At 35.8% G+C, this 24,434-nt stretch overlaps 1 protein-coding gene across 1 annotated transcript in view; it reads left to right on the top strand.

The window, feature by feature from the left end:
* ITGA9 (integrin subunit alpha 9) overlaps positions 1–24,434 on the top strand; it is a gene marked incomplete at its 3' end in the record, with an annotated part of 228,818 nt that overhangs the window by 124,028 nt on the left and 80,356 nt on the right. Inside the window, 3 exon segments of the mRNA XM_083379007.1 lie at positions 339–488; positions 5,897–5,973; positions 18,296–18,446. Of these exon segments, the coding sequence (XP_083235133.1) occupies positions 339–488; positions 5,897–5,973; positions 18,296–18,446 (378 nt within the window).

Raw genomic sequence — 24,434 nt, 5'->3', positions numbered from 1 at the left:
AGAAAATGTCCATTTCTAACCTGAAATTGGAAAGCATACTTTTAGAATCGAGTGTAAAAAAAGAATAATTAATGAAACAAAAAATGACAGATGAGAAAGAGAAAATGATATAAGAATAGAATGCCCTAGCTCAGCGGTAGGCAACCTTGGCTTTTTTATGACTCGTGGACTTCAACTCCCAGAATTCCTGAGCCATGCTGGCTCAGGAATTCTGGGAGTTGAAGTCCATGAGTCATAAAAGAGCCAAGGTTGCCTACCCCTGCCCTAGCTTATGGCTCTAAAACCCCTTCTCTACTCTGAATTAAACTCTTCTTTTTGATCATTTAATCTTTTTATAGAGAAGAGTCAAAGATGTGATATCGCCAATTGTCTTTGAAGCTACATACAGCCTTGGGAAACATATTGTGGAAAAAGAAGAAAAAGAATTACCTGCTCTCATGCCTGTACTCCGATGGAAAAAAGGCCAGAAGATGTCACAGAGAAACCAGGTTAGAATCTGGATAGTCCTATTAAAAAAAACAACAGCAATATTGGAAATAAACAATACTGTCCTTTTCCCAAATGGAAAAAAGATGTGATTCTCTTTTCTGAATGAACAGTCAAGTTGGCCGTGCTGTAAAAGTCAGTAATTAGAATTATTTATTTATTTTAATAGATTTGTTTTTATCCCACCTTTATTATTTTATAAGTAACTCAAGGCGGCAAATATACACAATACTCTTTCTTGTTTTCCCTGTAACAATAACCTTGTGAGGTGGGCTGGGTTGAGAGAATATGACTGCCCAAAGATCATCCAGTTGACTTTTGTGCCTATGGTGGAACTAGAACTCAAAGCCTCCCGGTTTCTAGGCCAGCAGCTTCATCACTACACTAAACTGGCTCTTACCCCTCTGCATTTAGTAAGGAATGAACAGAAGCAGTGCTTTCATACAGTCTCTCCAGGCATTTTTCCCCACAGTGCTTTCACCTTATGTGACATAGTTGCAGAACTGCTGTTTACACTACTTGCTAGTTCAGAATTCAAGACATAGGCTGAACACTGATATCATTCTGTTAAGAAAAGAGCTATCACTAGTGTAATAGATTCTTTTTTTTCCACCCCATATTGGATCTCTTCGAAAATATTTTGGGACTCTGGAGTGGTTTTGGAGTGCGTATGGAGTAAGTGGGAATAGGAGCAGAGTGAGAGATAATTCTGCTGGATCAGAAAGTGCCCAAGTCTGCTAAAAAACTAAGCCACATTAACTCCAGTGGGACTTGCTCATATATTTATTATAATATTGTCCCCTCATTATTTATTATAGGATATTTGCCCTAATAAATTAATAAAGAAATATACCTGCACTTCATTATATAGATCTGCAGCCTGGCCTCCTCAGTGCTTTCAGCTTGTCCTTCCTCATTTAATATCTCATGGCAAATTTTTCTATTCTAAAAAGTTAAGCAATTAACTACAGCATGAATTATAATATAGAGAATTTCCCAGCCAATGCCTCCTTTGGTATTATGGCAATGAAATTTACCATACATTAAATAGAGGTCCTAGGGGAAATAGGGTTTATAATAGGATGGGGAGAATAACTGAAGAAATGGCCAGAGAGCAGATAGGCTAAGGTGCAGACCAGTCTGGTTTTAATTCAAAGTAGTAATGCAGGTTGAACTAGGGAAGATAATAATCAGTTTGACAGGTACAGTGTTAGATCATTATCTTTTAGATAAAAGATGAACAACATACAGTTTTCAGAAGTTGTTAAATTACAGATCCTCTCTGTCCTTGCCAGCAGTGCTAGGGAGTGATGGTGAATGTAGTTGAATAACTGCAAGGCCACCCCTGTTTTAGATCATCTGTGGCAAGTGAGAATCATATGATTAAATTTTGTGCTGAGCAAATGATTTGTTCAGTCAAAGAGAATCTCTGCTGTTCCCAATATGTCCCAAATATAAATCTTTCCTTTATTAAGGGAAATGGCTTTCTCCTGCCCCTCCCTCTTTTGTCTAATTAGAAATATTCATTCCCACCCCCCTGCTTTGGTTGGGTGGAATCTCTGATGCATTCAGTCTCATCCACATATATGTGCCAGGTTTAATGTGTTGGAATTCAGTGGCCAGGGTGAACCCAAAATTGGCACAGAATGGATGTTTTCCATACCAGGAAATCTGGCTGTTCTTACCAGGCCAGTGTGTGGGAGAAAAAAAAAGTACTGAATTGGTTGGAATTAGTTTAGAGCTTAATTTTTAATAGCTTTATCTCTACATATAGTTGAAAGATCTGCAATTATTTTACTTAACTAAACAGTTGTAACTATGCTGCTGTTATTTTTATGTTGAATAGCAGGAAAAGATTTCAAATATTAGCAGTTTGTTCCTTTATACAGCTGGAAAGCAGTGATGTTTTGCTTCCAAGTGGATTGGCTGCAGTCCCCTAATTTGCAAATAGGACTTTGCTCCTGGAAATCTGTACAGTTCAGAGAGGAAAACCGCCCTAACGCTCTAATCCAAAGACCATTGCCATATTACATGGAAGAGAATATCCTTTCTGTTTCAAGAGCTACACTTGGATGTAAAATGAAAGGCCAAGATACCTGTTCCTCAAAATAGTCAGGAGAACTAGAGGAAAAAATATCTTCATTTACATATATAGTTAATTAAAACTGAACTTAATGTACATGAATACTTACTTTTTTGCCTCCTTTGAAGCCTCAAAGCATTTGGAAGATGCATTGGCCCTAATAATCTCAGGTGTGCACATTTAGTCTAAAGCAATGTTGCTCAAGCTTGGCTACTTTTAAGATATTCATTCTGGCTAGAAATTTGTGGGAGTCCACCCACTTAAGTTTGCCAAGTCTGAGAAACAATGGTCTGAAGTCTTACAGTCAATTATGGCCTAAGTTTTTGGGAAAATAGAAAACTCTCTCCTCAAAAAGTTGACGAGAAGAGACTACTATTCTTTCTGTCCTGTAGAAATTGCCTTTTGTCTTGAATATTTTTTTCAATATTGCATCTCACGCCACTTAGCTTTTTAACACTGACATTGCTGCTAGTTATGGAAGTTTGGAGGACATTAGCACTGTTATAAATCTTATTTTTCTAAAATAGCTGAACAATTCTTATTAAATGAATCCATCAAATTTGATAGGCATTTTAAAGGTCTTATGTTAGCATCACTCTGCTGCTTGTTATTACAGTGTGACTCTTTTCAGTCTTTTGTTGAGCTTAAAAAAATCACATTTGATTCACTAAGGTTAGTGTAGCTTTTAAATTAGTAGCATGCTAACTTAAACAAATAGTAATAATAAAAAATTCCATCCCTGACTATTACTGTTCTTTTTATAGACTAAAGATATTGACCAGTCATTGTCCTAGATATCCAGGCAAGAAAATACTCCAAATTCATCATTGGTTATAATATATTGAATACATGCATATACTGTCAGCAAAGATCAGAGCCATTAGATTTCACTTTTAAATGAATGGTAATTTCTTGTTACGTCCTTGCTTGGTTAGTTTAAACTATGGTTAACAAAGAAGATAGAATTATATATCATAGTTTTATCTAGGCTTGATTATATAGTTATATGAACAGGGCCTTCTCTGATCTTCGATACCATAGGAAATTGATTTGTCTGAAGTGGAAATGAATGTTTCTGGTTGCCTCCTTGCCAAACCAGAAAAAATGAAGGGAATTCATAAACATACAGAGATAGCAGAAAAGTTTTTATCTAGGGACCAGAATTGGGACTGGCAATTCAGTTGTTAAGCAAAACAGTTGCTAAGTGAGTTCATGATTTTGCTTATGACCTTATTTGCTTTGCTGTGAAAATTGTGAATGCAAGGATAAAGTTATTTCTTTAATCATCATCGTAACTGAACAGTTGCTAAACAAGGAATACCTGTAAATTGTAGTTTTGCATTGCATTATAGAACATTCAGTATAGATTCCTCAAACACGATCACTCCAGCATACTATGAAACTTCTGTAAAATAATGTAATATTAATCTAGATGTGTAAGGTACTTTAATTTAATGGATTAGATCCACAGTTATTATACTTTGCCTATATGTTTTGGTACAGCTGTAAGAGAAACAGAAATAACTTTTCCAAAAGGAGGAATTTATTCTCTGTTATAACTTAATTTAATTATATTTAATTAATTTTAATGTAATCCCCCTTCCCGTCCATTACTATAATAACTGTGGCAACTTAGGTTTTCCTTGGACTATTGTGTTTGCTAATATCTATGGCAAATCTTGACTCCCTAAAAATGAAGTCCGAAATCTCAGAATAATATATCTGGTCTATTTTATATATTCTGGCCATTTTTAATGCTATGGTACATACTATATATATATCATGATTTATTTCTATACCACAAAGTAGCACCCATTTAATTCGACATTGAATCTGCTTCATGCCAACCTGCTTAGGCTCAAAGATTGCAACTTCTTTTGTCCAGCAACTCTTATGTTCAAAGGGCTTTGAATTTGGAGCCCTTGCATCCTGGAACTAACTGTTTCACATCATGGGTTTCCCATTGATGTGGAATTAAATATTTTCCTGCCGTCAAAGGAATTTCACAGCTGTTCTAAACCCCCCTGCCCCTTACACCAACATGTCTGTTTTCTTTAATAGCAAGAATGCTTTTTTACATTTATAGCTACTAAGGAATTTGTTTTCATTTGCCAGGACATTCAGTGGAAATACTCTTCTAGTTATTTTACACAAAAATATATAATTTAAGCCTGGGAAATATTCAGGAATGTTAATTAATTATCATCAATGAGATGGCATCAGGTTCTTTCACTGGAATTCATGGGATTTTGTTAAAGGATTTCATAAATAACCTAGGGCTTACATACAGTATAGTGAAAGGCAGTTGGTTTTTTGTATTGCAGTGATGGAGCATTAGGGGAAAAAACCCCTCCTCTTTTGAGAAAGGCCAAAGAATGGCATGTACAGAGCCTCAGGGTTGATCCATTCTAAAAAAATACTTCTTTATGAACTGCACATTTTACATCTTAAGATCTCCTCTTCTAGTCTGATGATGTGTTATGGTTAAATTACATTGTATTTTAATATTTTTATATGGTGATATCAGCAAAATTTGGCATTTTTCAGTAAGTTTTCACGTGTTGAACTACATCTCACATTTTTCCCCTTCCTTGAACTGTGTCCAATTCTCAGAGACTACCTGGACATGTTCCTGTAATTTTCTTAGTGAGATTTTAAGAAATGGTTAGACATTGCCTTCTTCTTAGGGCTGAGAGAAAGTGACTGGCCAAAAGTTACCCAAGGGTGAGTTGCTTTGTGCCAAAGACTGGATTAAAGCTCACAACTATTTTGGCTTCTAGCTTGATGCTTTAACCATTACACCAAATTGGCTCTTGTACAGTACATCTCAAATTACTTCCATCTAGATTGTTTTAAGACTATGAGAATTACAAGCAATGAAACTTTTTACTTCTCAGTTTTTTGCTTGTAATCGGCTTAGGGAGATGTTCTTTTGCTCACTGTTTGACTATATTTGAATTGGGTCAATAAAAGTATTACCCTAGGTAGAACATTTTCTTTTGGCCAACTGGCCTTTTTTGTGTAGTTTGGATAAAGTTTTAATATCCAGTGAGATATGAAATAATTGGTACTTATTATAGAGAAAGCTGCTTTCTATCAAATTAGATCTTTGGCTCATCTGCCTTAGTATTTTCCATGGTGACAGGCAACGATTTCTGATGTTAGAAAAGGTTTTTTTTTTCCTCCACACCCCCCCCCCACTGCCTGAAGATATTGTGACAGACGTCAACCATTTTTTTCTAGGGCTGGGTGCCCTTTTAAAAAGAGGAGATTTTATCTAAATCTTTTTCCTACTCTACTATTATTATTTTTTCTGACTTCTTTTAGACTATTTTTGAAAGAAATTGTCAGTCTGATGATTGTGCTGCTGACCTGAAACTCCAGGGTAAACTCTTCCTGTCTAGGTAAGTAGCCCTTCTTTCAATTAAAAATGACTTGATTTGTGAGATATTGGACTGTAAAAAGAAAATTCACAATTGTAAAGTTTAAGATATCTTGACTGCAAACTGAGAAGTAGTTATGTCAGATAGAAGGTTACAGGTGAGTAAGCAAGAATGGTCAAAGACAAGAATTCTTCAGAACTCTGGACAGATCCCAGCAAAGCTGTAAGCTGTTCCAACATGGGTTGACTGATAATTGGATTCTTGTTCAACTCTTGTAAGACACCACTTCCTAGCTATAAGATTAAAATCTCCAAAGAGACCAATCTCTTGATAAGCAGATTTGGCAAGTGAGATTTTTGGCAAGGGTGTTGATTCTTCCATGTAATCTGGTTCGGGGGCAGGGGGTCTGCAATTCCTAGCCCACATGGTCAGAGGATTTCAGGTTCAAATTCATAAGCTGATTCTATAAAAGCCCAGATATGAAAGTTGCACATCTAGTGTTATTGTCTCATAGCCAATTGAAAAAGTAGACCATTGATTATTTTCTTAAACAAAATAAAATTGAATTTTATTCGTCTTACAATCAAGTGGACAAATGGGAAAAAAGGGGAAACCCCCCCAGTCATGTATGTATGTATGTATGTATGTACACATGCACACATACACACACACAAATTTTAAATGCATAGATATGGAGACTCACAAAGATGACTTTGGAGATATTAAGTGATAGTTGGAAAAAACTTGAATTAAGCCTGGGAAACAGAAAATTTGAGGAATATCAGCCTGACTTTTTCCTAATTCATTAGTGTATAAGAGAAAGGAAGAGAAAAACTTAGTCAGGTTTTCTGTTACTATTTCAAAAATATATTTCTTTTCAGACTAATGGAATCTTTTTCCTGATGTAGCCAGTTTTGAAGGGCTGTCATTAAATCCGTACCATTTTAAAATGAATTGGGCAGATTGTTTGTTCCCCTAATTTTGTTATTTCCTCTTAAAGCTTTTTCTCATTTTTAGCTATATGTACAGTTGTATCATGTCATTTTATTTCCCAAAGCAAATGAGTACAAATTCATTCTGTAACAGTTCCAATCATAACACCCAACTTTGCCTGCATTTAATAACCAAATGTTAAATTCTTAGAGGAGAACTTTGGTAATGTGTTATTGATTAGGGGACAGGAATGGGTAATTTAAATGATTCCTTCTAATGCTTTGAATCTGTGTAAGGTGGAATACAGCAAAAAAAAATCCTAATAACTTTTAAAAAAAAAGCAAGCAAGAAAAATGAAGGAGGACAGGGACTGCCTTTAGGCAAAATACGCAGGTGACTCCTAGCAGTGTAGCTGAAGAGGAAATCCAGCCCTGTGGAACTACACAGATATAACATAATTCCATGCAGTGCCATGGGACCCAGGACAGCTTGACAGGCAGTAATATTGGAAAAAGCAGAGAAGTTTAGGGTAGTTGTATTTCCTCCCATTCCTTGTATGGAAGAGGCAGAAAAACTGTCCCTGACTTGGATGAGCCAAAGAGCCAAAGAGCTATAATGTTAAGTAGTAACCTAGGATTGCGAAGATCCAAGTTCAATCCACCTCAGCCTTGGAAATTCACAGAGTGATTTTGGGCCAGTTGCTCTCCCTCAGCTCAGCATACCTCACAGAGTTGTTACTGTGTGTGTGCGTGGGTGTGGGTTTTGCGTGATGAAAGATCTCCGTGTAAATATCCTTGAGCTGATTTCCACTGGGTGGAGAGAAAAATTGCTTTTCTTCTGACCAGTTATGTTGTGCATTATGAATTTATTTAGTTTAACTGTACTTCCATAGCAAAGATCTATTTGTTTCAATTGTATAGCACTTTTATACAAACCTTCCGGAGCAGCTTACCATTATGTTTATAATTTAAAGGACTTAATATATAGAGAAAATAGATTAACAAGGAATGATAGTAAAATGTGGAGCTTTGAAAAAAATCAGCTGCCCATTAATAACAAAAACAATATTATTAACATGTAGAAAGCAGAAATGATGCAGTAATTAATATTAGACCATTCTCAAAATTCAAACTGCCAAAGAACATGGTAGGATTTTGTTATGGAAAAAAATTAAACTGCTAATATTGATGTGTATTTCATTCTTAATGCTATTTTGCTTTTGTTCTGGATGTCTGAACAAAGTTTATAATTTTGGCCCTGTTGAATTGGATCTACTTGATTTTATTCTCTACTGCAGCCTTCCCCAGTCTGGTGGTCTCAAGATGTCCTCAGTTGCAACTTCCTTCATATCCTGGCTTACAGCTGTTTGGCTGTGGGTTGGTCAGAAGGTCTCCAGGTTTTGGGGGAAGCCATTTTATTGCTTCTCCAAATAAGCAAATGATTGAAGCTTTTTTTCAACAAACAATAGGGAGCAGAAGGTATCAGGTTCATTTTCCCATGTGAATCCCCACATAATTACCTGTCAAGGGATCTCAAATCGGGAGTTACAAGAGGAAAAATGCAATGGAATCCAGCAGGCAGAGCCTCAAATCTTGAACTGTTAGAAATTTATCATCGTCATCATCATCTTAGCCATTGTCTAGCCACTGCAGGGTGAAGGCCTGTTTCCAACCTGTCCCAAGCTTTCTTTTGCCAATTGGGCCCACAATACTTGCTGATGCCGTTGATCCATCTTGTTTTAGGTCTCTTCCATGGATACTTTTTATCAAGAGGGATCCATTCTGTGACTGCCTTGGTCCACACGCCATCAGTTCTTCTTGCTATGTGACTAGCCCATTTCCATTTCAACTCTTTTACTCTTCACGATATCATATACTTTTGCTTGTTCTCTAAGTCATCTGCAGGTCTTTCTAACTTGTCTTGTGATGCCAAGCATGTATCTTTCCTTGGTTCTTTGCACCACTCGTAGCTTATGTATTGATTGTGAGGTTAGTGTCCATGCTTCACTGGCATAAATTACTATGTACTATATAATAGCAGAGCACAATAGCCCTTTCCTTGAATAAATAAGAGTACTCTGAGTGCAAAAACTCTGAAGAAAATTATGAAGATAGGAGAAACCGTCTGTTAAGATAAAGGATATCATAATGACCACCTTGACCATAAAGGAAGTTTCTCGGGTCACATTGCCTTTGTTTTGATAAGTGGCTTTGCTCTGAGATGAAATGCTGCTCTGCCAAATTATCTAGTTGAAAAATGGTCTGGTGCCGCTGTTTGTACAAACTGTGTAATTCAGATATGATATTCAGAGAATGGTTGGTATGAATATATGTATATAAGACTGATATCTTTTTTACCTTATACTAGAACTGATCATTCTAAAGAATCCAGATTTTCTTCTAACCGAATTTAGTGAGTCATTTGGGGTATTTAGAATAAGTTTATAAATAGAATTTGCAGTATTAATGTCATTTGTTACTAAGAATTATTTCTATCACCTTTTGAATTTATTATGTCTACCTCATAGAGGAAAAGAATGAACTATTGGGTAAACTGATCTAATGAAGATTTCTGTGGAAGAATATGTAAATAACTACCTATTGTATAAAAGGTCTAAATTCTTATTTGCTAAAAACAGAAATGCTTTTTACTAAGTTCATTGAGATTGCACCTGGTTACCTTTTGGAGAAATTTCATTCACCAGTTTTGTAAAATATTTGCTAAGAATGTCACATACAGAAATCCTAACAAAGTTTTAAAAATAGAAGAGGAATATGGTTAAAATGGGATTTTGAGCAAATTGGTTGCTTGAAGCTTATTGTCTCTTTTCCATTTTTTAAATAATAAATCTTTCTAGAAATCACATTCATCATTTTATTGTATTCTGTAATAATTCACCATTGAAGATGGCACCACTCAAGGAAAATAAAACAAGTGGGTCCAAGGGCAAGAATACACATTCTAGGCTTTGAATAATAAGCATTTTATCCCTGTAGTGTAAGATTTACAGAGAGGAATTTTCAACCCTTCAAAAAAGCCAGTCCTGCTCAGCTGATACATCACAGAGTTATCCCATTTGATAAAAGCCAGAAGAACAGTGTTACTGCACAGTTGTGTTTCGTTGGTGGTATGTAAATGTGACCTCATAGTTTTAATTTTAAGTACCTGTCTAAACTTAGTTTACTATCTTTATATGGAGTCATCTTGTAGGAAAACTGCATGAGATTTTTTTGAAAATTATCTAGTGAGCTGAAATAGAAGCATTCCTGTTTGGGAATCCTTAAAAAGCAGAGTGTTTTTTTAAACTATAGTATTTGGCCTTGGTCTGTTGTATTCTTAACATAATTCATTTGCTACTAGGTAGGAAATTCTTTATTACAACCAACAATAAAGTTTCTGGGATTATATTCAAATATCATCATCTGTTCTTGATTGGCGTACGGTTTGATCTCTTCCACCATTTTCATTTTCCCAACTATCCTAATCTGTTTTATATTTTGTTATTTTGTTATATATATAGCAAAACTTGCTGCATGGGAATGGGCTAGGAGAGTTGTATTTGGAATTAATATTTACAATGAATTTACAATATAAAGCTTGTAATAGAACCTAAGAAGTTTACATATTTATAGCAGCTTTCAGTGAAGATTGTTGTCTTAGTTAAGTGTGGGGCTGGGATTGCAGAAGAGGAAAATTCCAGTATGGGCTGAGCTAGATCATGAGGGTGTAGATAATAAAGCACTTCCCACCAGTTATAAGGGGAGAGATTAAACAGGTTTTTCTCCTAGAGCCAAGCCTTCTACTATAACTAATTCAACTCTAAGGCAAATTCCAAGGCTACTCAAGTAGAACTCCAGTCCAACAGAAAAGGGCTAAGGTCAAACAAGGCATGACAGTAGTACAGAGAAGTGATCTTTCATACCCTCTGGACATTTTTATTTTGCAAATTCTTTCTCTAATTCCATCAGGCTTTGGATGGATACAGTTGGTTTCTCTTTGCAGCCATAAAGGTTAGACACTTGCATTTTCAACAATGAAAATTACGATGCCTCCAGTGACAATATGTAGCTTTTTTGCCCTTCCACAAATTGCAGCATAGAAAAGAGTTTTTCATTTTGTGAATTGCAGCAGGGAATGATGGTTGGATCAAGATTACATCATATCAAAAGTTTCTATGACTTTTGAATGCATTTGCACACAAAGAATAATTAGATTATAGTAAACAGAATCTCATGTTGCCTGTTGGTTATGCCAATGGAGGTTTTGAAATATCCATTATTGGAAGCTATAAAAAACACAAGGAAATATTTCATGACGTCAATACTGTGAGATTTTTTTCCTGCTTTAGCAGCTTATTCACATATCATTTTAATATTCATTTGGCATCTACTTTGTCTGCAACAACTGTATAATAAACAGAAAGATTGCAGAATCTTCGTGTGAGGTCTCATAGAAATCTCTAGAAATTATGTGAACCAAAGACACAAAAATCCTACCAGGAATTTATGGAATGCAGCTGGTTTGATTTTACTTGGTAAAACACTTTCTGGCCTCTTTTCCTTCGGTGATAAATCTGCAACACAAAAATAAAATTGGTAGGAAGGGGGTCAAGGACAGCTTGCCCTGGCAACTCACCATGGCCATTTTGCCGTGGCCAATCTGGTGCAGCCATCTCACCATGGCCATCTCACCACGGCCATCTCACCAAGGGACAACTAGCCATGGCATAACTTGCTGTGGGACAATCCTCATGGGATAACTCAAAGCAATAAATGTTTTTTTCTATCTTGTTTCCATTTTTGTCAATGGAAATAATGCTGAAGAAACAGTGGAAGATAATATTTATCATGTTGAGTTATCCCGCATTGATTGTTCAGCGAGTTGGCCATGGCAAGGTGTCCATGGTGAGATGGCCATGCCAGGTTGGCCATGGTGAGATGGCCATGGTAAGTAGGCTGTAGTGAGTTGGCCAAGGTGAAATGGCTGTGGTGACTTGACTCTAGCGAGTTGCCCCATTTTGCAGGGAAGAGCTATTTTTAAGGTGAAATTGTATACAGGTAGTGCTCAGTCTAGGAGCACAATCGAGCCAAAATTTTCTGTTGTTAAACAAGACAGTTGTTAAGTGAATTTTGCCTTCATTTTGCAACCTTTTTCTGCCACAATTTTTATGTGAATCGCTGCAGGTCCTAATGAATCATTTGATCATTAAGCATATCTGGCTTGCCTCCATTGACTGCTTGTCAGGAGCTGGTTAGAAAGGTTACAAATGGGAATCACATGACCCCAGGATAGTGCAACTGTCAATACATGCCAATTGCCTAAGCTTCCAGATTTTGATCACACGACTGTGAGGATGCTGTAACTGTCTGTTAAAACCGGTCATACATCACTTTTTTTTTAAAAAAAGAAAATTTTAATGGTTTTCTAGTTTTACATGTAAATATTTGAAAAGCAATGTGGCAGCTGAGTTGGTCAATAATAACATACAAATATTTCTAGTACAGATTTCAAACTATTACATTAAATGTTTCCTCTCTTTTCCCCTTTGTATTTACTGTCTCATATTTAAATTAGTACAATTCTTATCATATCAATTAAGTAAAAATAACTTTCTTACATTTATCAATAATTTTTAGTTTATACATATCCTAGTTGTTTTAACATTCAATCTTTTTAGACAATGTCCTGGTTAATTTTTCCCAATTTTTAATTTCCCATTAATACTTATATTTAATTTTTCATATGTATAATTTCCAAGTTTTAAATAACCCCAATTCCCTTTATTACAATTCATCACAAGATCTAATGTTCAGGATACACATCTTATCTATTTGAATTCTCACCATCTTACATCAACTAATTAATAATACAATATAATATTCTTATTTTCTGATAATTTCCAGATGTCCTAAATTTAGTAACCAAAATTGCTCCTATTTCAACATTTAATACGTCTTGTCTTTTTCTCTTAATATCTATTATCTTATATTTAAGGTAGTAATTTTTATTATTTCCACTAAATAAAAACATATTTGTTACATTCATCAATGGATTTTTACCTTATATATATGTTAATTACCTTTACATTTAACTTTTATAAGCAACTCAATATTCAGATTTAACTATTTATATTTATACTTCTAAGTTTTAAATGACCAAAGTCTTCTTTATCTCAACTCATAACAATATCTAGTATTCAAAGTACAGATCTTATCTATTTGAATATATTTTATTTTAATTCTCATGAGTAGGTCAAAACCCCAATTTTCTTCAGTCTTATTCTGGCTTTCTTTCTTCCATGGCCGTGCTTTTGAGTCATCAAACAAATCTCCCTGTGTTGTCATGTAAATTGTTTGACTTAGAAAGAACCATCTGGTTGCCATTTTTTTGAGAGGACTAACAAATTGTCTATTTATTTTTCCTTCTCAATGTAGTTGTCCTGAACTGTTTATCTTTTCTTCTATCTGTTCTTCTTCTTGATCCTCAGGTTCCTTCTGATTTATGTAGAAAGTCTTTTCCTTTTTCCATATTGTCAGTCCCCTTTCTGGGTTATCCATTGACTGTATTTGTTGATCAGTTGAATCTTCTGTCATAATCTTTAATTGTTCTCAGGGAGAAGGGCGGCATATAAATTTAATAAAATCAAATCAATCAAATAATCTTTAATTGTTCCACCTTTTCTGTTATATTCTGTGTAGTTGATTTTTTAGTTGTAATCAAAGTTTGTGTTTGTATATCTGGGCTGGCATCTTGTTCTTTTCTGTAACCTCTTATTTCATCAGTGGCTGTAAGAATAGTTTGATGAATTGCTTTCAGCATAGAAAGAATCTGTTCCTGATCTTCATCCATATTCTCTTAGTGATGTATTAGATTAAAAGATTTACAATAATCAGAGAATGCAAAAATAAAAAATAAAAAAAATTGTCACTGAATATGGAACACAGCTGGACTTCTCACAGCTGGTGTTTCAAGGTTACATAAATCTTATCTATTGTCTGGGCTGCTGGCCAAGTCTCTTTTAAGCAATAACAAATTGTAGTATCAGGTTTAGCCACAAGATTTCGCCCCTACCATTTGAAATTTTCTTTTAAATCCAAAGTTTATTATAATCTTTTCAGTTTATAATCTTTTCAGTTTCACTAAAAATCTTTTAGTCCACAAACTTTAAAGAATAAAATTTCAATTAAGATCAAATTATTCTTTCAATATTTTAAACTCCCCTGGATAGTCAGTCACCCTTGTTTCTAGAGGGAGGGGTAAAATCTCCCTTCCCTCTCCAAAGGGGGGAAAGTACTTTAAACAGCTTATGCAGGTAAAAAAGTAGTTAGGATTTAAGAGAGGTAGATCTCACCCAATCTCTTCCGCGCTGCTTTAAAATTGCCTAGTGGTAAATGTGACTTCGGCTGTCTGCAGCCTAGTAACAAACCATATTGCTATGGCCGGTCTTTCGTCCGCCGGTTTGGAGGGCTGCCCTGGATCGAGTGGAAGGGCTACCGCCCTCCCATGATCCAGCGGGGTCCCGTCCTTGCTGGTCGCCCGTACAGGGTGACTTTCAACCCTTTCCAGGGTCCCCCAGCAAAGTGAAATTGGATGCAGAAGATGGAGCTCATCTTCCAGATGTCCATGGTGGCCGCGTCGGCAAACTAGAAGTTCTATAAATCACTTTTTTCAATGCTGTTGTAACTTGGAACAATCCCTAAATGAACTGTTGTAAGTCAAGGACTACTTATATTAACAATCATAAAATCACTGAACTTTTTCCTGCTGAATTATTATCAAAAGAATTAGGTAGATTTTGATACAACCAGGCAGTTCATCTCACCAAATGTGATTTTATTTATTTTTTGATAAGTTGCCCTTTAGGATACTAACATAGGGAAATTTCTTATAATCATTACTACCAGTTATTAAAAGAATCAAATTACAATGTGTAATAGAAAGTCATATAAGGTGGCATTAAGTGACCCTAATAATAGTACAGGTAGCCCTTGGTAAACAATGGTAATTAAGCAATATAGTTGTAAAATGCTCCCTGATGGTAATCCCAGCACTCCCATTTTTGTCGTTGTGGGGATCTTGGGTTGTTAAGTGAGTCCCAGGTGGCTTGCAAGCAGACCAACAAGCAAGTAACACATGGTGCAAGATGATTTGAGAATGGTTGTTGCTGGGCAGGGGAAGGGTGCATAGGTGGCTGGAACTTTGAAAACCAGTCATAAGTACCAGTTATATAACATTTTCGAATGAACAGTCACTGAAAAAGTAATGCTTAGTAGTGTCGAATGAGGACTACCTTTGAATGACTACAGTGTAACAGTGCAAAATAATACGTAACAGGGAATTAAAAATCCTTACATCAGATGCAAAAATAGAGCTGGTGGAAACTGATTAGAAAGGATTATGGCAAGCAACCTCATTACAGTGTTAATATAGTATTTGACTGCTTGTTTTATGGGTCTATTTGCTTACTTTTGAATAAAACAGAAACAGAGAACTGCATGCTATATATTTAATATAACATGCAGTTCATCCCTAGGTTATCAATTAATTGAAACATCATCAAAAGCTACAGGTGATCTTCAATATATGAGCTCTGAAAAATCTGGTAAGATTACTTATATGGTTATTTCTATATCTTTGCTGTTATGTACACTGACAGCGCAAAATATTTGTGGAAGACAAATCATGTTGTTGAGTTTCATTTGTTTCATTCTGTCAATAGATTCTGTAAGACCTCATTTTGTAATCCTATTTTAAATGCAGTTTAGAACACTGTCCCCCAACCTTTTGGGCGCCAGGGACAGGTTCTGTGGAGGGCTTCTTATAATAAGCTCTTGGATTTTAGCATACAATACTTGCAAATGTAGAATAAGGATAAATGGAGAGAGATAGTTTGACTTCTAGTTTGGATGCCCAGAGATAGGCTCTTCTTTTTGTTTTATCCAAAGAATTCAAATCAAGTTATATAAAATGGTAGCAAGGAAAACGTTTTGAGGAAAATGATATTAGTTTCCCAATCAAGGACAATGCTCCACCTAGGATATTTTAGAGGGCTTGTCACAAAGCCCCAATTCTTTACAGCACTTCTAGCAACATCTTATAGGCAGAGTTAACATAAACACGTTTCACATTCTACAGGGCAAATCAGAAGGATCGCATAAATTTGCCTCATTGTTAATGGTTCAGTGAAACTAAAATTACACTATGTTCTGTCTCTTCCTTGAATGCTCACTCATTTGCTTCCTCAAATAGAATTTCTATGTGCTGAAGAAACATGGGTCCACTTCTTTTTTGAACATTTGAATAATGACCATCCAGCTGATTTATATAACATGCTGCCAATGCTGAGTAGTATGCTGCCACACTGGGATTTTCCATTCATACATCATTTTGGCAGTCCATATCCAATGACATCATGACCCAGAGAAGCAAACTGGGCTCAATAATTCCTCTGCAAATTGGAAAGTCTTCTTCCTAATCTATTCCTTACTGATTTATTCTGGATGACCACAGATTTAAAGATTCAGGAAAGTGCTCTCTTTCAAGAAGAAGCCCTAAGCCTAACAAAATAACAGAGTTGGAAGGGACCTAGGAGGTCTTCCAGTTCAACCTCTTGCTACTATTATCGTGTGGATTTGAACTTGGGCCTCACATCAATCAGTATTTCTCAGTGAAGAAATGCAAAGGCTATTAATATAATGTTGCTTCCTTCAATTTGGACATTAATTTATGTTTTTAATCATTTAGGCTGTTTTTAAGAAAACATTGTAGACTATGTTCTGTACTTTGACTACTTAAAAGCATTGTCTTTGTTTTTCTGAGCTTTTAAAAAATACTATCATTATAAGAAACTAGTAGCTGAAGATACTGGCCTATGGTGCATATGCATTGTTATCTTGGTGAAAAATAAATGCATCATTTCAGTGTTAACATACCATTTAAGTGTTTGAAAAAAAGTTGCATTTTTTGAATTTATTAATCAAACTGCATGAAAGATTTAAATCATTTTAATTGATTTTTAAGGTATTGAAGAACTGTAGCAAAACTAGTTAGCAATGTTTTAGTCACTTTTGACAGCTTTATAGATCAAAGTCAGTGCTTTGAATGGTACTTGAAAGCCTACTAGTAAGCAAAGTAGAAAGCATAACATTGTTAAGTGAGAATTGCAGCTAAGAAATAGGTTGCTATATCTGTAGTTTCTGAATGATCTTGGTGAGCAATTCCATGTATGAACTATTGTTTTGCCTGGCCTGTCATCTCCAAGTAGAATCTATAGTAGCTGTTTGATCCACAGTCCCATGTAGGGATGCTGAGGGTTTCTCTCCAGTGTAAATTTCATTGGAGAGATAGAAACTCATGCTATGACTCCAACACTTTGGGATAGATTCACCTTGGGGATCTGCCTCCTATTATTTAGGAAGACTGAAAAACAGCTGTTTCATACAGCTTTTAATGTCATATTCCCAGAGATAATAATTGTATGATGAGGAGTTTTAGTAAGTTTTAATATTTTACCTTTTGGTGCATTGTTCCTTGGGGTGATTTTTGTAAACTGCCATGGTTTTCTACTGTCACAAGTCCTTAAGGAATGTAGTGGAATTAATATAGTGTAAGGAAGCCAACAATAAATAAATTGCATCTCATTTTCAATGTGCTGCTTTACAAGTATCTAATAATACAGAATATTTTAAAGAACTGCTTTTCTTAGATTATGGTACTGGCTGTGGCTGCATATTTAATTGTTCCAGCAGGGATGGCGACTTTAGGCAGTCTGGTTTTTATTGTCAGATATTCATATTAATATAATGATATTAAACCTGTATCACTATTACTACGTTCTTGTTGAAATGACTCATTTTCTGAAATTGTTTGACATCCCAAAGCATCTGTTTGTGGGCTGACCTATCTTTTATTATTGCAGGCTGTGCTGGGAAAGCTACCTTATTAATTTTTCAGTCACATAAATAAATATATTTAAGAATCACATCAAAGGTATTTAGAGAACATTGAAGTGAAGAGGCCATAGAATGGATAATCTTTGTTTTCTACCCCAACTTATTCCAAATATTTTGTAAACTCCATTATTTTGATGACATTCTGTGTTTTTTAGAAAACAATAGACTCTCTTCAATTCTATCCTCATTCATTTCAGTGAAGAATCACACCAGCAAAGAACTGAAAGTGAATAAAATAAAATCTCTGATCTGCAAAATGTCCTGAAATAATACTTTTGGCTTAGTCCACAGTGATAGTCTAGGAGGAGAGCCAGCACATCCTTCTTTTGTTTCCATTTGTCATCTGGTAAAAGAAGATTTTCTTTGGCTCACATTTCATGCAGTTTTTTTCCACTGTAAAATTTCTAAAAAGAGAAGAATGAATAGCCAGGTGTTAATTTGCTGCTCTTTTCCTGCAGTGTTGATGACAGGGCTCCTTATCTGGCTTTGGGAGCTGTGAAGAACATCTCGCTGAACATCACCATTTCTAACATTGGGGATGATGCTTATGACACAAACATCGCTTTCAACTTTTCCAGAGAGCTTTTCTTTATCAAAATGTGGCAAAAGGTAGGCACAATCAGTATGTCAGACAGACAAGTCCATCATTTTTATTGTTGTTAAACTGAAGTAATTGAAATTAGTATTCACCACCATTGTAGCAAGGAATAGGCAAGAGAGCCTAGATCCCTTATTTATTTTGTTTGATTTTTTTCTCCTCTAAATTTAAATGAAGTTTTCTAAACAGAAAAAGGCTAAACAGAAATTATTCATTTCTGAAGCATTTTGTCTGAAATATTTTGCTATGAAAGTAAAAAAACAAAGTGTAACCAAATTGTCTGGTTGTTTGTAGAAAGTGGTCAAACATAGGTAGTAACCGTAAAACGTTTTCCTACCTGGTGGGCCTAGTTATGCAGAATTCCTAATTTAAGAGGAAGTCACATAAAATAATAGCATTGATCAGCATAATAGTGAGTCAGTGTTTATTTCTTGTATCCCATCTTTATTATTTTTACAAATAACTCAAGGTGGTAAACATATCCAGTGCACTTTCCTTGTCCTATTTTCCCAACAACAACAATCCTGTGAAGTGGATTGAGCTGAGGGAGAGCGACTGGCTTAAGGTCACCCAGCTGGCTTTTGTTACTAAAGTGGGATTAGAACTCAGCCCCCCACGGCCTCTTTCTAGACCAGGGGTCAGCAACCTGAAACAGTAAAAGAGCCACTTTGAACCGGTTCCCTCACAAAAGGAAAAACTGGGAGCCGCAAAAAAATATGTGTGCATGCGCATACATGCGCGCATGCGCAGAACAGGGTTTGAACAGTGGAGCCAAAGTGAGATATGCACCTGCCCTGCATATTTGAATTGATTGGTTGAACTTTTTTAATCCCACTTTTTTTTTGGACTGCACATGGCAGAGGACTGGGAGCCGCAGGAGACGGCTGAAAGAGCCTCATGCGGCTCTGGAGCCGCGGGTTGCAGACCTGTGTTCTAGACTGTTGCCTTAACCACTTGACCAAACTGGGTCCCTTTTTCAGTATTTATTTATTGAATACCAACTAAAAGACCTTTCTTCTTTCCTTCTTGTATTCTAATCTTCCTTCTATTTTGACGATTGGATAAATCTCTCAATAAGTAATTGCCAATAAAAACAGTAGTGTCGAAAATGCTTGCTTAAGTCAAATACTGAAAAATCTTTACTAGATATTTATTTGACATTTATTTATTTAAAAGATTAATATGTCCTCCCATCTTAAGCATTTCAAAGCGGCTCATATCAACATCAAAGGTGTTAGATTTTCTACTGTCCTTTTTTCCAGTATAGTAAATATAGTAATTAAATGAAGTAATTTAATTTAGGGAATGCAGATTTTATTTTGTAACTTCTTAGCTTCCATATAACCTTGCTTCATAGGACATGGCCATTCCTAAATATATATTACTACATCATATTATATATGCATATTATGTATATTAAGCTAAATAGAATATTAGAAGTTGCCCTTACTACATTCTTTCAAGCTCTAATTGGTAATTGTTTTGCTGAAAGTGTGAAGGGAGTTGTACCTTGCCATCAATTTCCTCCTTCATTGTCTGCACCTTTAGTTTTGTGAAAATGTACACATTTTTCCCCTATTCTGGGGATGAGGAATGACGATCTTGATAAATTCAGTGAGATTCCTTTCTCAGATGTGTTGACCATGTTGCATCTATGTTGTAGTCAGTTACTGCTGTACTTTTATTCACCACTCAATATATGAGAGAGCTGATATGAACATCTTGTACTGTATATCTGTAATCATGGAGAAATAAGTATTTGTACTAGGAATGAGGAGAAGGAAATTAATGCTCAGTAAATAAGGCAAGGATATAACCTTTGGTTGACACTGGACCTCAATGAATATTCTTTGAAATGTCATTAACATTCCAGTGTTCTTTAAATAATTTATTCCTTGGGATCAAAAGAATTCAATTTCCTTGTTAAAAGAAAAAGTTACAAACACCATGTTAAATTAACTTTTTTTCTTGTTGAGATTTATGTGGTTTCCTCTTATTTATTAATTTAAGAACATTTAAAAAGCCATGCAAATCACTCTCATCAGTGACTTTGGGTGCCTTACAAGGATAAAATACCAATACAAAAACAATTTAAAAACCCAATAACACTCCACTCCCCTAGCAGCAAAAACAAATGAGCCACTCCGTATCATTCTGGGGTACCCAGGCCCTCTTGACACTGGTGGGAATAGGGAAAGTATTTTGTTGATATCATATTATCTTTAACTAACCTTCCCTGTTTCTCAAATCCCATGGAAGATTAGCTAAATCACTAAACTACCAAAAAAAAAACAACACCTCAGTGGCTAGCGAAATCCCATAATCTTTATCTGTTTTCAGGGGAAGCTTTTTTCTTGTTTACAGAAGATTAGGTGGCTCCTTCTCAGCCGTTCAAAGTTTTTCACATGGTAAACACAATGTATATAGTTTCCACGCCTGAAGTTATATGATATCTACTTTGATTCATCGTATATATTTCACATGGCTGCAGAAACATTTGTCTGGAAGTGCTAGAACATTCCCTCCAAATTCCATTCCATGTCCACTATATAGCCCCATTTATAAAGCCTTGGAATATACCATGACCTGCCCTTTTCTTTGGCTTGTTCACCCCCCAACCCCCAATATGGCTCCTATCTGCTTCTTAGTAGAATTAATGTAGCAGGCTTTCAACTACCTACTGTACCTACAGTTACAATATATGGTAACTGGTTCTTTATTTCAAATATCTTGTGTAAATTTCAGCAAAAGTATATTAAGTGTGGAGACACTAAGTATCTACTATTATGAAAGGAAAATTGTGCTCGGACTCAGTAATTATTGGAGTGGCATTGAATTACCCTGCCACTATTATTGTTGCTGGCTCTCATTTCCTTTAGCTGTGAAATTTCATGAGCCATGCTAATGGCATTTCTTGGTAACCCCTTGGTCCTTTTCATTGGGGTGAGAAAGGGCATACTGAGTGATATTTAAAAGGCTTCATTTATTGAACTGCTTCATTTCCCCCCACGTGCCCCACCCAACTTTGCATCCTGACAGCACGGATGCACACTAAATGGGTATTTTCTGTAGTTAGAAGTTTCATAAAATGCCTATAATTGTAGAAGATTTTTTATGAGATGAACTTCCAAAGCTATGTGGGTATTTATTCACACTGCATCGTTTGCACAATTACCCTAGCATTGCTGTTTTGGGGAAATAGAAGTAGTAATAACCAGCAATACTATCAGATCTGAAATTCTCTCCTCCAACATTTCACATTATACGATACGATACGATACTCTTTATTGTCATTGTCCCATACAGAACAACGAAATTGAAAATCCACATCAACCCCACAAAACCCAACAAAAACAGCAAAATGCATATCAACATACCACCCACCCCACATATACACATTTAACCCCTAGAAACACTCTAACACTCTAAAAACTAAATACAGAAGTTCTCTCAGAAACTGCATTCTGCTGCATTCAAAGCCAAAACCACTTTTGGATAAAAACTATTTCTCAAGTGGCTGGTCTTGGTCTTTATGACCCTATACCTCCTTCTAGAAGGCAGAAGCTAAAAGAGATCATTTCCGGGGTACGTGCAATCCTGCACAATCTCCACAGCTTTCTTATAACACCTGGAGGCATAGATTTGATCTAAAGTAGGAAGAGTACACCCAATTATTCTCTCCGCAGTCTTTACGACCCTGGACAGCATTGTTTTTTCCCTGACTGTACAACTCCCAAACCACACACACAAAACCATAGGTTAACACGCTCTCTATGGTACAGTGGTAGAATGCCAACAACAGGTCCTTTGAGAGATTATGCTTCCTGAGAATTCTCAAGAAGTATAACCTCTGCTGTGCTCTCTTCATCACAACTTTGATGTTTGCTCCCCATGTCAGATCCTCTCTTAACTCCATTCCCAGAAATCGAAACACCGAGACTTGTTCCACATAATTCCCTTCAATAATAAGTGGATGAATGTTCAATTTGCATTTCCTAAAGTCCACAATAATCTCTTTTGTTTTTTTTTAAATTGAGGAATAAATTATTTTCCCTACACCACTCCGTCAGCAACTCAACCTCCTTCCTATAAGGTGACTCCCCTTCCCCAGCAGTAATCAGACCAACCACCGTTGTGTCGTCTGCAAAATTAATGATCTTATTGCTGGGGTAATAGGGAACACAGTCATATGTGTAGAGCGTGTACAAAAGCGGGCTCAACACACACCCCTGTGGCGTCCCCGTATTTATACTGAGATCCGCATTTATACTGAGATTTGCTTTCTGTGAGCTTTTTTTTTTAGAGTAGGACTACCAGATTTCCAAAAAAAGTTAGAATTTCATCTCTTTGTATATTTGCACAACATGCATATTAATTTTTGTGGTAGTTTTAACCACTTGATCTCAACAATTTCTGCCTTTCTTGTATTGAATTTTGCTATTTTTTGCTTTCAGTTAGTTTAGTTTAGTTTAGTTTTATTAAATTTTTATACCGCCCTTCTCCCTAGGGACTCAGGGCGGTGAACAGGGCAGATAATAAAAGTACAAAACTACAAAAGTTAAAATAGAATTAAATTAATGCCCAAGATAAAACAGTAAAATATACAAATATTTAAAAACCCAAATTAACTCCCCATCAGGCCAGGCCAGCTTGTTCAAACAGGGGGGTCTTTAACCCGCGCCGGAAGGAGCGGAGATCCGGTGCCATCCGGAGCTCCACCGGCAGTTCATTCCATAAGGCCGGGGCGCCCACAGAGAAGTTGTGTGGAATTCTCTTTTTCTTTTCAAACAGAACCATTTTATTTTCCTTGTATAGCAAATAACAAACAAAAATATCCCTGAAGGGAACACATGAAGGTAGGTAGGGAGCCCAACATCTGTGTAAGGACAGTTTTAAATGAAAAGCCATCCAGAGTAAGTAGCTTTGCAGAGTGAGATGGGTGACATAAAAATTCGATAATAAATAAAAATAGAACAAACAATAATATATTACAGGTGGTCCTCAACAACAGTTCATTTAGTAATCATTTAAAGTTGCAACACTGAAAAAAGTGACTTAAGACCGTTTTTCAAAGTAAAAACCATTGCAGCATCCCTATGCTCACATAATTAAAATTCAGATACTTGGCAAATGACTCATATTTATGACAGTTGTCATGTTCCAGGATCAGGTGATCAATTTTTGCGAGCTTCTGACAAGCAAAGTCAACGGGGAAGTCAGATTCACTTAATAACCATGTTACTTACTTAACAGCCGCAGTGGTTCACTTAACAATTGTGGTAAGAAAGATTGTAAAATGGGGCAAAATTCACTTAACAACTGTCTCACTTAGCAACAGAAATTTTTGGCTCAATTGTGGATTACCTGTACAGTTTTTAATTCAGATGATGCACTACTAAAGGATTAAACAATTGCTTCAAACAAATTACAAATAGAACAAAAGTCTTGGTCCATCCAGACTGTTGGGAGCGATAAGCTGACTTTGTAATAATGCCGCTGGGGGGGGGGAAGCCCTAAAGCAGGCATATACATAGAATGAAGGCTACTGCTAAGCACATTGGTTTGTGCTTAAATTGTAAGCCGCCCTGAGTCTTCGGAGAAGGGCAGGATATAAATGGGATTAAAATAAAATAAATAAAATAATTCTATTTGTGTCCATTTCTCATAGGAGCATTTTTTATTTTTTTTTAGTAGAGTAGGATTGTTTTAGCAGAATAGGGTTGTTCAGCAAATATGCAATAGATGGCTCTACAATTATTTTAATTGTAAATATTGTCATTGGGTTATGTTTGGCAGATGATATTTATCTCTTAATACAGAACATGTTAAAAGTTCATTGTCTATCAGTTGGTCCAAAATCAATATCTCTACCTCAATCAGTGTTCCATATCACCATTCTTCTTCCAATTTTTAAAGTTGGTTTTCCTCATAATTTGGCATGAGAAAAAAGAATCAGATCTTTTTTATTAGATATTACATTGCATAACTTTCTAACTGAC

This window comes from Vipera ursinii (genome assembly GCF_947247035.1).
Source record: "Vipera ursinii genome assembly, chromosome: Z".
Lineage (NCBI taxonomy): Eukaryota > Metazoa > Chordata > Lepidosauria > Squamata > Viperidae > Vipera > Vipera ursinii.
This window is presented reverse-complemented; position numbering and strand designations above follow the sequence as displayed.